At 43.6% G+C, this 13922-nt stretch overlaps 1 protein-coding gene across 3 annotated transcripts in view; it reads right to left on the bottom strand.

The window, feature by feature from the left end:
* The window catches only part of itga2.2 (integrin, alpha 2 (CD49B, alpha 2 subunit of VLA-2 receptor), tandem duplicate 2), a 116203-nt gene that overhangs the window by 64572 nt on the left and 37709 nt on the right, over nt 1-13922 (bottom strand). For all 3 annotated transcript variants that reach the window (XM_078396722.1, XM_078396740.1, XM_078396732.1), the window contains exon 3: nt 3616-3725. In XM_078396722.1, coding sequence (XP_078252848.1) covers nt 3616-3725 — 110 coding nt within the window. The remainder of the gene's footprint in view (nt 1-3615; nt 3726-13922) is intronic.

Below are 13922 nucleotides of genomic sequence, written 5' to 3'. Positions count from 1 at the left end.
GTCACGCTTATAGTTGTCTGCAACGGAGGGAAATCTCATCTTGTTGGCCAACAAAAATCAATCTATAGTGGACTAAATGCCACTTGGCAGAATAATAGTTAACTGGTTTAACAAATTAAATAGCATTAGAAAAAAAGATATGAAACAATAAAACCTTAACATAGATTGAATTAAAACTGCATTGTTTGTAATAAACAATCCCAATGTTCATTTGTTATTCAGGAGATAGAAGGGGGGAGAGAAGTGGAAGAGAAATAGGGACTGGATCAAAGTAGAAACGTTAGAACCAGAACTCAAGAACAGGATGCCCTGCAGAACTAGCTCTTCTCAGTGTGGTAAGAGCATCAAAAATAGTTCAACCCTGAAGAGAGAATTAAGATATCTTCCTGATTTCTAAGGGACTACATTTTTGTCATCATCATGTCAGTACCGATTAGTCAGAGCACAGAATCTGCCACTATGCAACCCACACAATTGAACTACGTATGTTTATAATTATTCATCTGTGGCAATAAAAAGGGTCAAATCAATCTTTATTGTGAATGAATGGGATTAATTTTACAACAAGGTATGGTATGCAATCATCAAGTAGGAATGTTTGTATTGGTTTATCATTGTCACAAGTACCGAGACACAGAGAAATACTTCGGATTGTTTGTTATTCAGGCAGATCATACCATACCTGGGTACAACAGGTTGTGCAAAAGAGAAAATGGAGGAAGAATTTCTTTTGTCAGAGGGTGGTCCATCTGTGGAATTCGTTGCCACAGAGGACTGTGGAGGCCAAGTCATTGGGCACTTTTAAGGTCGAATTTGACTGATTTTTGATTAATAAGGTTGTCAAGGGTTATGGGGAAAAGGCAAGAGAATGGGATTGAGAGGGAAAAATAGATCAGCCATGATTGAATGGCGGAGGAGCCTCGATGGGTCGAATGGCCTAGTTCAGCTGATGAATTATGACTAATGAAATTATGAAAATAAACAGTGCAGAATATAGTGCTACAGCCAAAGAGAGTGCAGATAAAAAAAGTGCAAAGGCTGTAACGAGGTAGATTAAAAGATCAGAAATGTATCCTCAGCATATAAGCGTTCTGTTCAAGAGTCTGATAACAGCAGGAAATAACTTGTTAACGGAACTAGTAGTATGTGCATTCAAACTATTGTTTCTTCTGCCTGATGGGAGAAGGGAGCAGAGGGAATGACTGAGTTGCCATATCAAGCTGGCCTGCAACCGGATAGGGTGCGTTCTAAAAGGGAGTGCTGGACTCTGAAACAGCGGCGTGTTGCAACATCCAGTGGTTTTCATTGGGGTTTTTTCTGGTTGAGTCACAAATGCTCAAATCTTCAGATTACATTTATAACTTCAATGCAATGACTAATGGGCCAAAAAACTGAAATTTGGCAAAAAGAGATTAATTTTCTTTTTGAAGGGGCAGCTACATTTTTCCAGTCCATGTTGATGCAGTTAAGTTAAATTTTTATTTTCTGGTCTCATAAATCTCTGGTGTCATATCATGGAGGAAATTCTTCTCTTTTGCTGAATTTGGAGTTTGGTAGCCCAATGGTTATGGAATTGAACTCACAAATCCAACTCAAATCCAACAAATGTTATCAGGAAACACATGTATTGGTAGATTAGATCAGGAAGAATAGCAATGAAATATTGTGCCATTCTTCCAATTTAAAATCAATGGAGATGTATCTCTGGCTGAATCAATGTAATTGGCTTGACACTGTCCTTCTGTTAAATTATTCCCTTGGAAAGAAATCATAAAAATCATAGCATGCAATGAAGCATTGTGGATAACTCAATCGTCCCAATATCATGATTATTTCTCATCATGGAGATAAATCATGGACTTTTAAAAAAAAAACTACAAAATGCTGATATACCTGAACAGGTCAGGTATTGGAGAATGTGGATTGGTTACGTTTTGGGTTGGGGTCCTTTCTTCAGACAGATTGTGGGGGAAGGGGTCAGAGAGAAAGTGGGAAGAGGGGAGGGGCAGAACAAAGCCTGACATGTAAAAGGTTGATGCAGGTGAGGACATGGGCCAGAGATGAAAAGACAAAAGGTGTGAGCCAAAAGATTGAAGAGTTGCAAATTGTGAAGCTAAAGGAAGGAACGTAGGTGGAAATGGTGGGGGAGAAAGAAATAGGTGCGAGTCCAGGTGCGGAACGGGGGAGGGGTGTGGGGGAAGGGAATGGGGGGGGGGGGCTATGGGGGAAGAAAGGGGAGGGGATGGTTTTGCAGTTACCTACATTTGGAAAATTGTTCATGCTGTTGGGTTGTAAGTTTCCCAAGCAGAACAAGTTTCTCCAGTTTGTATGTGGCCTCACTCTGGCAATGGAGGCGGCCCAGGACAGAAAGTTCAATATTGGAATGGGAAGAAAGTCAAAATGGTTAGCAACCAAGAGATTCCGTAGGTCTTGGCAGGCTGAGCGCAAGTGTTTGGTGAAACGGTTGCCGAGAGTACACTTGGTCTTGCCGAAGTAAAGGAGGCCACAATGGGAACACTGAATGCAGTAGACAAATACAACCAAGGCCTAACCATTGACCTTGTTGTCTTTCTAGCCCTTAGACTATTTAAATATATGAGCTGTGCCATCTGATGTTTATTTAGGGACACCATTTAACTCCAAACAATCTCCAAGGCCGGGAGAATGGAAGCAATTACTTTAAAGCTAATTTTCAAAGGGTATGGTGCTCTCTCGTCATCATATGCAAGACCCCAGTCTCCAGCTACTTCTGGAGGACCAACACCAGATAATAAACTCAGGAACTCTGATGATTCAGGAAATTGCTGAATTCCTTGGTCTAACAGCCAATCTCAGTGTCCAGGGGATCTAGACTCCATTTTAAAGTTCTCCAAAGCTAGGAATTTGGTATTTTTTAAAGCTATTTTCTATTTCTGCCAATCATCTTTCTGTGGCTTTTTCTCAATTTTTCTTTCTTTCTTGATATTGCCTTGCCTGTTTGTACCACAGCCATGTTATTAGCCGTAGCTAATACAGACAATTAAGCATGATCTGATCCAACTGCGATATTAACTTATTTAAACTCACACTTTTGGAGGCATCCTTTTGTTCTACTCTCCCTCCCCCACCTCTTTTGCTGCTGACTATCAACTTGTTTTCTCCTTCTTAGTGCTGACATAGAGTATCGGACCTGAAATGTTAATTCTGTTTCCCTTTCCATAGATGCTGCCTGACTTGCTGAGTGTTTCCAGCAATTTCCGCTGGTTTCCCCTTTGGCCAGTGACCAAAGAAAACAATCATTGACATTTCATCAGATGATATATTTAAGATGATTTGTCTATATGTGGAGCTGGGAGAAATGGGAGGAGGGTGGGGCAGCAAATGACAAGGTATGGATATTATTCAATGAATGAAGAAAATGAACCAGATAGAGAAGAGAAAGAATAGAACATAGAACAAAGTACTGCACTAGAACAGGAACCTCAACCCACAATGTCCGTATTGAACATAATGCCAAGTTAAAATAATCTCCTCTGTTGATCCATCCATGTCAATCCATTCTGCATTTCCATGTGCATCTTCATAGGCCATCTTATTTGATATGTCACTAAGTAAAGTAAATGCCATCAAACCTACCTCCCAAGTTAAGTCTCTCACAACTTGCACTGTTGCCACTGACAGGACATCTGTAGACATCTCCAATGCGATTCTGCGGAAACCCATTCCATGGAGATCCTACAAGCAGCCTATAGTGTGAAATAAAAATTCAGAGCTTAATATATTTTTTTAATGTAGCACCACATCACAACATATTTGTATGATTCAATATTGGCAGGATTTAATTTATTCATAATTTTCTTTAACTTTAACCCAGCCTGCCTGGGTCAGAAGATGGGTCTCAACCTGAAAACATCGCCTATCCATGATCTCCAGAGATGAGGCCTGACCTGTTGAGTTACTCCAGCACTTTGTGTCCTTCTGCCTGGTCTAACCTAAATTGGGAAATTATTCTAGTGATCATCACAGCTTCGTCATTGTTTATTCAAATGGTAATACTTCAATTGTGTTCAAGAACTACATTATTGCTTTTACACCATGTTGAATTATGAAAATAAAATAAAATAAAAATCTGCTCATAACAAATGTGCATTTTTCCCACTATCATTCCAGAGTAGATGGTCTGAGGAAATGACGATAGATTTCTAGAATCACTGCATTTAAACGCCTAATTGTTGGCTGCAAGTGAAAAGTTGCTCGGACACCAAAAACATCCTGAGAAATTATCTCCATTACTGTCCATTTTAATGCACAAACTGTTATAATAGCGACCTAGGCTGGATTAGTCCACACTGGCGATGACTGAAATAAATTGCACCCACTGTGAAATTGGACTGGACAAGATGTGGCCAATTGATGTGAATGAATCTCACATTGTTCTGGTGTCAGCACTGTGTGCTTCCAGTTGGGGGAGTGGAGAGAGCGAGCAGCATGAAGGCAGCGCGAGTACCGGTCTTGTCCCTGGCGCACCATCTATGGGGGCAGGGGCTCTGTGGCTCCCCCGCCTGTGAATTACTGTTTGTTTAACCCCTCCCAGCAATGCGTTTCTTCCATCCCAGCCTTGGGTTAAATTTTACCGCCCCTCGGTTATAGTGGACAATCTACAATAATGGACAACAGGCCCCTCTCCGTGGTCCGTTATTGCCAGGGTTTACCGTAGTTGGATCCATTTCCTCATCCCCTCCCCAAACCCCATTTTGGAGAGCATATCCATCATGTACAGATGCAATAACCTGTCAAAGGCCATCTTCTAGTCCAAGCTGATCAGGCAGGTGTCCACCCCTCTGTCCTGATATAGGCAATGGTATCCCTGAACAGTGCAAGGCTGCATAAGATTTTCATGCCTGGTTTAGTTTAGTTTAGAAATACAGTGTGGGAACAGGCCCTTCGGACCAACAAGTCTGCTCCAACCAGCGATCCCCGCTAACACTATCCTGCACACACCAGGGACAATTAAACACCAAACCTGTACATCTTCGGAGTGTGGGAGCAAACCAGAGCACCTGGAGAAAACCCACGCAGGTCACGGGGAGAACGTACAAACTCCATACAGACAGCACCCATGGTCAGGATAGAACCCTTTCCTTTGTCGCTGTAAGGCGGCAACTCTACCACTGCGCCATGTGCCGTCCTTCAAGCATAGGTTTGGGCTGAGTGGATCACCTATCCCAGAACAGACTTGACCTGGTTGGCGAAAGCCTTTGTACAGGATCTAATAGACCATAATTTGGCAGTGAGATGGGTCTCCAATTCCTGATGTCATCATTCTCCCCTTTTGCTTGAAGATGAGGGTCTTCCCTTATGGAGTCTGACATGCTGCCAGCATGGCTTGCCGGCTCTTCATTTCTCAGAGTTCCTCCCTCACATTCACCCTCTTAACTGCAGGTGGAGGAACTGCTGCAAGTCTGTCAGGAGTTGGCACAATTCACTCTGACCCCGTCTTGGTTTCTGAATGCCTGTGAGGATGAAGAACCTCTTGATGTTCTGCCAGGGTGCTTTGTAGAAACATGGAAACATAGAAAATAGTTGCAGGAGGAGGCCGTTCAGCCCTTTGAGCCAGCACCGCCATTCATTGTGATCATGGCTGATCATCCACAATCAGTAACCTGTGCCCAACTTCTCCCCATATTCCTTGATTCCACTAGCCCCCAGAACTCTATCTAACTCTCTCTTAAATTCATCCAGTGATTTGGTCTCCACTGCCTTCTGTGGCAGAGAATTTCACAAATTCACAACTCTCTGGGTGAAAAAGTTCCTTCTCACCTCATTTTTAAATGGCCTCCCCTTTATTCTAAGACTGTGGCCCCTGGTTCTGGACGCCCCCAACATTGGTAACATTTTTCCTGCATCTAGCTTGTCTAGTCCTTTTATAATTTTATATGTCTCTATAAGATCCCCTCTCATCCTTCTAAACTCCAGTGAATACAAGCCTAGTCTTTTCAATCATTCCTCATATGACAGTCCTGCCATCCCAGGGATCAATCTCGTGAACCTAAGCTGCACTGCCTCAATTAAAAGGATGCCCTTCCTCAAATTAGGAGACCAAAACTGTACACAATACAATACAATACAATACAATACAATACAATACAATACAATACAATACAATACAATACAATATATCTTTATTGTCATTGTACCCAGGGGTGCAACGAGATTGGGAATGCGCCTCCCATACGATGCAATCATCTAAGTAATTTAGACAACAGCAACCCGACGAAACAATTGTAACAGTTTTAGACAGGGTAAAGTGCAAGTTGATCAATGCGTTGTGACCATCCTATTTAGAACGGAGATGAGGAAAAACTTTTTCAGTCAGAGAGTGGTGAAGGTGTGGAATTCTCTGCCTCAGAAGGCAGTGGAGGCCAGTTCGTTGGATGCTTTCAAGAGAGAGCTGGATAGAGCTCTTAAGGATAGCGGAGTGAGGGGGTATGGGGAGAAGGCAGGAACGGGGTACTGATTGAGAGTGATCAGCCATGATCGCATTGAATGGCGGGGCTGGCTCGAAGGGCTGAATGGCCTACTCCTGCACCTATTGTCTATTGGTGAGTGAAAGAGGGGCTTCATGGTTTTCCATTCTGCATCATCCCTCTTTAGTTCCTCAACGTTCTCTGGGGTCAGCAGCTTGACATTTAACGTCCACATCCCCCAACCTGCCTTCTGATCCTCCGTATGTGACAGGAGGGACTTTACATCGCCTGGCGCGGCTCGGCTGCGGGACTTTACATCGCCCAGTGCGGCTCGGCCGCGGGACTTTTCATCGCTGGTGCGGCTCGGCCGCTGGACTTAACATCGCCCGGTGTGGCTTGGCCGCGGAGCCTTCCATCGCCCGGTGCGGCTCGGCCGCGGGACTTAGCTGCGCAAGGCTCGGTCGCGGGGCCTTCCATCGCCCGGTTCGGCCACAAGACGTTTCAGCGCCCGGTGCGACTCGGCCGCGGGGACTTCCATCCCCTTGCGGGGACTGTGCGGGTTGGTCGGGGACGAGCTGTCTGTCCGTGGGCGTGGGGAAGAGAGTGGAAGTTTGGTTGCCTCCATCACAGTGAGGGGGTGTTTGGAGTCACTGTGATGGACGTTTGTGTTGGGGTTATGTGTCTTGTGTTCTTTTTTTGTGTGACTGCTATGTAGTTTCGTTCGGTATCTTGGTACCGAATGACAAATAAAGCTCTGTTGAACTGAAGCCCAAAGGAGGCAGTGGTCAGAGAAGAACACTGGGGTGACAACAGTGTGTCTGACCACAATGGTCTTCGAACTGAGCAGAGCTGTCCGGTCTCGACCAAGTGAATGGCGACTGTGACTGCCTGCAAGGTTACTGTAGACATCACACAGTTTTGCATTTTTGACCACTCCATCAGCAGCTCCAGAGGTGCTGTTCAGTCTGCTGTCAGCACCTAGGCTTTGTTGTTTTGTTTAGTTTAGTTTAGAGAAACAGCTCGGAAACAGGCCCTTTCCCACCGTGTGTACACGTCGATCAGCGATACCCACGAGCTAGGACTATCCTACGCACTAGGCACAATTTATCATTTTTACCAAAGCCCATTAACCTACAAACCTGTATGTCTTTTGAGTGTGGGAGGAAACCGGATCACTTGTAGAAAACCTATGCGGGGCATGGGAAGAATATACAAACTCTGTACAGACAACATCCATTATCAGGATCGAACCCGGGTCTCTGCCACTGTAAGGCAGCAACTCTACCACTGCTCCACCATGCCACCCAACCTCTGGTAGAGAGAGGTTCATTGACTGAACAGGCAGTGGTAACTGAGTCCACACACATTTGAGAAACTGATAGTCTGCTATGAAGCAGCATTTTACAGGAAATCTTCAACAGCCTATATACGAGTCTCTTTATCTGAAAGATCCTCTCATAAAGATTTGCTTTAAAATTGAAAACGATTGTACTTAACGTCTGTGGATCTTCAAAGGCAAACTGCTGAAAAGTGCTGGTTTTGATCTCAAAAGCAAAGCCTTGCCGCTTTGCCGTTTGTGGGGTGGAATTTGGTGAGATGAGGGCAAAGTAATAGCAGAACAGGCTCTTTTTGCAGTGATGTTGTTTTGACAGTAGCCAGGCTTAGATACCTTCCAAATCTGCCAATGTGCTATCTGCCTGACAAAATACTCAAAACTCTTCAAAACTATTGAAAATTACTTTGATATTTCCTAGTAAAATCGACATTTGTATTACGTGGTCGCTGTGTATTGAAGAACATTGCCAGCATGATTCCTAACTTTGTCCACTGGATGGCAGACATATATTTCTGTTTTGTGGTGTTGTCCATGACCACAGGACATTCCAACTTGCTTTACTACTTTTGAAACACACTTTGCATTGCACACACAATCATAATTTGGGCAATGCAGCAATCTATTTGTGCAGAGTGAATGGCATCTGAGAGGTAAATGTTGGTCAGAAAGGCTAATGAGATCTATTGGCACTAAAATAGGAAACACGCTAAAAAACTCGATATTCATGTGAGAAATAGTGGAATCTGTCTGCATTGTTACCTTTGCTGTTATGCAAGATAGAAACAAATCGATTAGGCGGTGCCTATCAATGGCAATTATTTGAAGTAACCAGCAGCCACTACGAGGAGTCTGTGGAAAGGTCCTTACCCCTATCCATATTCTCCAGAGATTCTGCCTGACCTACTGAGTTACTTCAGCACTTAGTGTTTTTTTTTTGTAAACCAGCATCTGCAGTTCCTTATTTCTCCATTATCAAAAGGTGAACATTATGTTAAAATATAGTTCAGGATAGAAGAGACAGGAATAAAAGGAAATTCCTCCTGTGTGTGTTTCACTGTGTCAGTGTGAAGAAAATCAATGTATAAAAGTCTGGCAAACAAAGTTCAGAAAATGACCAGCTTGCGTGATTGATGTAACCTGGCATCATGTTTGGCATGGGCTGGACAGTTCTATGTTCTATTGTTCACAGCATAACCTCAATCATTGATGAGAACATCCAAAATTACAAATGGATAGCACAATTAACAAAGTAATTTATTCCCAACTATTATCAGACAACTAATCCATCCTAGCAACAACTAGGGAGCGATTCTGAGCTAATATCTAGCTCATTGGAGACCCTCGGAATATATTTCATTGGACTTTACCTTCCACTAAATGTTATTCCCTTTATCCCACATCTGTACACTCTGGATGGCTGGATTGTAATCATCTGCGGTCTTTCCGCTGACTGGATAGCACATAACAAAAAGCTTTTCACTGTACCTCGGTACACATAATTATAAACTAAACTAAAAGCTAAAACTAAACTAAGCCCAACTTCAAGGACTAAAGATCTGCCTGGCCCTCCACTGGGCAGCAACAAGTGTGTAAAACAAAGCAAAACCCTCTGACTGCACACGACCAAAACCCTTTCAACTTGGGCCTTGAATTTACTCAACAGATGAGCCTCCACTGATCTCCGAGGCAAAGAATTTGAATCTGAGGGTCTCCAATAAGGTAGAACTGCTTTGAATCAATCTGAAGAAAGGTCCCAACCCGAAACATAACATAACATAACATAACATAACAACACTTTATTGTCATTCGGCACAACACCGAACAAAATTTCAGCAGTCACAAGACACAGCAAAAAAGAAAAGAACACAGGACACTCGACCCCAACACAAACATCCATCACAGTGACTCCAAACACCCCCTCACTGTGATGGAGGCAATAAAACTTCCCCTCTCTTACCCCCCACACCCACGGACAGGCAGCTCGACCCTTACCGAGGCAACCGACACGCACAGCCCCCGCAAGAGGATGGAAGGCCCCGCGGCCCAGCCGCCCCGGGCACCGAAACGTCCCGCGGCCGCACCGGGCGATGTTAAGTCCAGCGGCCGAACCGCACCGGGCACCGAAACGTCCCGCGGCCGAGCCGCACCGGGCACCGAAACGTCCCGCGGCCGAGCCGCACCGGGCGATGTTAAGTCCAGCGGCCGAGCCGCACCGGGCACTGAAACGTCCCGCGGCCGAGCCGCGCTGGCGATGTTAAGTCCAACGGCCAAGCCGCGCGATGTTAAGTCCAGCGGCCGAGCCGCACCGGGCACTGAAACGTCTCGCGGCCGAGCCGCGCCGACGATGTTAAGTCCCGCAGCCGAGCCGCGCCGGGCGATGGAAGGCCCCACGGGCGAGCTGCGCCCCGGGGAAGAGACCTAATAAAAGAAAGGTTTCCCCCCGCCCCACCCCACCCCCCCACACCCCACACCCCCACCACACATACACAGCCAAAAACAGAAACAAAAACCATCCCAACACCGACACAAACAAAAAAAAAGAAAAAAAGACAACAGACTGCCAGAGAGCCGCAGCCGTTAGGCGCAGCCAACTCCTCCCTATTCATGTTCTCCTGAGAAGCTGTCTGACCCCTGAGTTACTCCAGCATTTTTTGTCTTTCCTATAATGCTTTAAATGTGGTTTCTCCACATCCCTGCACAGTCTCAAAAGACTGCTGTACTCTTATACTTTAATTACCTTGCAACAAAGGCTACTGCATATTGTTAATTGACATCCCAACTTGCTTCCTTTAGCTGCACACTTCTTTCCTCTCATGAACAGTACACCAAGAACAACCACTGCACCCCCAACCCCACCCCCGATCTGAATATCCATAAATATCTAACCATTTCACTTTGCGGCAAACCTCAAAGGGGCCCTCACTGTTAAAATATCAAAGGGTTGGCAGTGCGCGACACAACAGGACACTGCAAACATGAGCAAGTCAGATTGTTCCTAAAGTTAATAATTTCCTTTCCCCACCCTCCATATAACAATTTAAAATATTTCTAGATCTGCCATGCGTGGAAGCAGAAATTGCTTGCATCTCTGTTGGTTGAAAGGTCAAATGGCATTCGATTCTGAATAATTTACAGAGGGGATGACCTAAATGCACAAATAGTACCAAGATGCAAATTCAGAGCAAAACAGCGTTGTTTGTTTAGGACAATGGTTTTCGAACAATATTGTGACTTATACTGAGTAAGAAGGAACTGCAGGTGCTGGTTTACACCGAAGATGGACACAAAATGATGGACTAACTCAGTGGGTCAGGCAGCATCTCTGGAGAATAAGAATTGTTGATGTTTCAGGTCGAGACCCTTCATCAGACTGCTGAAGGGTCTCGATCCATAGCATCACCTATTCCTCTTGTAACATAGTATTTTGCCCAGAACACCTTGCATTGTAGAACATATACTTGGAAAAAAAAGTTTATGTTTTTATTGAGTTGTTCATTAGTTTTCTCTTCATCCCAGTTGTTGTGCCTGTGAGATAGGCTCATGACCCCATCCAGGCGTTATCGAGTAACCTGGCTTTAGAAGTTGTGTAAGTACACAGCTTGTGAATTTCATGGAGTCTTGATTTTCAGAGCATGAAACAGACAGTTTAGGCCAATCCCAATACCACATAGCTCCATTATTGTAGATACCATTAACTTTCTTAACCTTTCTTCCGGCATGTAATGCTGTACCATTGCTTCACTTCTCATAAGGTTATATGTAATAGGAGGAGAATTAGGCCATTCGGCCCATCATGTCTACTCCACCATTCAATCATGACTGATCTATCTCTCCCTCCTAACCCCATTCTCCTGTCTTCGCCCCATAACCTTTGACACCTGTACTAATCAAGAATATCTATCTCTGCCTTAAAAATATCCACTGACTTGGGCTCCACTGCCTTCTGTAGCAAAGAATTCCACAGATTCACCACCCTCTGACCAAAAAATGTTCTCCTCATCTCCTTCCTACAAGAACGTCCTTTAATTCTGAGGTTATAACCTCTAGTCTAGACTCTCCCACTAGTGGAAACATCCTCTCCACATCCACTCTATCTAAGCCTTTCACTATTCTGTATGTTTCAATGAGGTCCCCCATCATTCTTCTAAACTCCAGCGAGTACAGGCCCAACAAACGCTCATCATAGGTTAACCCACTCATTCCTGGAATCATTCTTGTAAACCTCCTCTGGACCCGCTCCAGAGCCAGCACATCTTTCCTCAGATATGATGCCTAAAATTGCTCCAATACTACAGACGTTCATTGTTTTCTATGGTTTCTAATGTAGCTCAGGTCTACAGGGAATGGTAGAACATGTGCAGATGGACATATTGCTGACTTCAAGGCCAGTTGCTCTAAGAATTAGTGGGCATACATTCGCATGATGTGCCCAACAGCACTATGGAGAAGCTGGTGATTCCTTGCAAACCTTAAGGTTTCCTTCTCTTTGTCATCAATTTTAGAGTGTTCTATTTAAAAAGACAGGCATTTTGAAATTTGTAATAAACATCCAGTTCAAATTTTTTGGAATAGTTGACTTGAGATAAAAGCATTACTTTTAGACAATAGACAATAGGTGCAGGAGTAGGCCATTCGGCCCTTTGAGCCTGATGCACTAGGACACCCAGATCGTTGTACTTCTCCTTTTCCTAACTTGACACCATTCAGATAATAATCTGCCTTCCTATTCTTACCACCAAAGTGGATAACCTCGCACTTATCCACATTAAACTGCATCTGCCATGCATCCACCCACTCACACAACCTGTCAAAGTCACCCTGCAACCTCATAGCATCTTCCTCACAGTTCACACTATCACCCAGCTTTGTATCATCTGCAAATTTCCGAATGGTACTTTTAATCCCTTCATCCAAGTCATAAATGTATATTGTAAATAGCTGCGGTCCCAGCACCGAGCCTTGCGGTACCCCACTAGTTACTGCCTGCCATTCTGAAAGGGACCCATTTATCGCCACTCTTTGCATTCTGTCTGTCAACCAATTTTCTATCCATGTCAGTACCCTACCTCCAATACCATGTGCTCTAATTTTGCCCACCAATCTCCTATGTGGGACCTTGTTAATTTTGTTTGCGCAATCTAACTAGTAAAGACACAAGAATTTCCAATGAGATTTAAATCATTATGCTGCAATAAATGAACTAACAAATACTAGCCTGAATCTGTTATAATCTACAAATCTTGAGACTGTAAGATTTCACTATTTACACTGAATCTCACTGAGAGGTACAAAAGGTCATAAGTAATAGGAGCAGAATTAGGCCATTCGGCCCATCAGGTCTACTCTGCCATTCAATCATGGCTGATCTATCTCTCCTTCCCAAACCCATTCTCCTGCCTTTTCCCCATAACCCCTGATACCGATACTAATCAAAAAAGGAATATCATCCAACACATAGACCTGGATTTCTGAATGTAGATTTTATTTGAGAGCCCTGTACCCTACTGTTCATTCTGTGTACCGGTCCTGTACCTACTTCAGAGCAATTGTGTTAAGTGAAATTCATAATAAAAAGTGTTTTATTAGAAAAGGCACTCTGTCTCGGCTGTGTGCGAACACTTTCAAGAGTTATTTTTTGCAGATAAATGGAAGTTATAAATAGAAAAGCAGTTTCACGGAAAAGGTCATCTTTGCAGCAACGCAGATCAACAAACTTTCATGTTACGTGTTTATAACTTGCATGGAATCAACATTCACTGGAAGTATTAAGCAACTTTCTAAAAATATGGATGACCATATCTGTAGAGTTGAAATGCTCAAATTTGTCTTTGTTGTTTTGCAATGAAAAAAAAAAGCAGCAGGAGAATGTTGGTTAACCAACAGCTTCTCTATACAGATTTCTATAAAGACTGAGCAGAAAACTGGCCATAAATAATTCCTTATATAGGGCCAAAACAATTAAATGTTCCTCTTTGAGCAATAGATTAGAACTTGTGCTCTGAAAAAAAATGCAGACTGAGCACTATTTTGCAATTTGTCTGTAGACTATCTATCTATCTCAAAAGTATGTTATGTTGCAACTAGGTGCTAAAGATTGGACACAAATAGTCTAGTTAATTATATTTAACAAAAAAAAAACT

Source organism: Rhinoraja longicauda, chromosome 1 (assembly GCF_053455715.1).
Source record: "Rhinoraja longicauda isolate Sanriku21f chromosome 1, sRhiLon1.1, whole genome shotgun sequence".
Classification (NCBI taxonomy): domain Eukaryota; kingdom Metazoa; phylum Chordata; class Chondrichthyes; order Rajiformes; family Arhynchobatidae; genus Rhinoraja; species Rhinoraja longicauda.
This window is presented reverse-complemented; position numbering and strand designations above follow the sequence as displayed.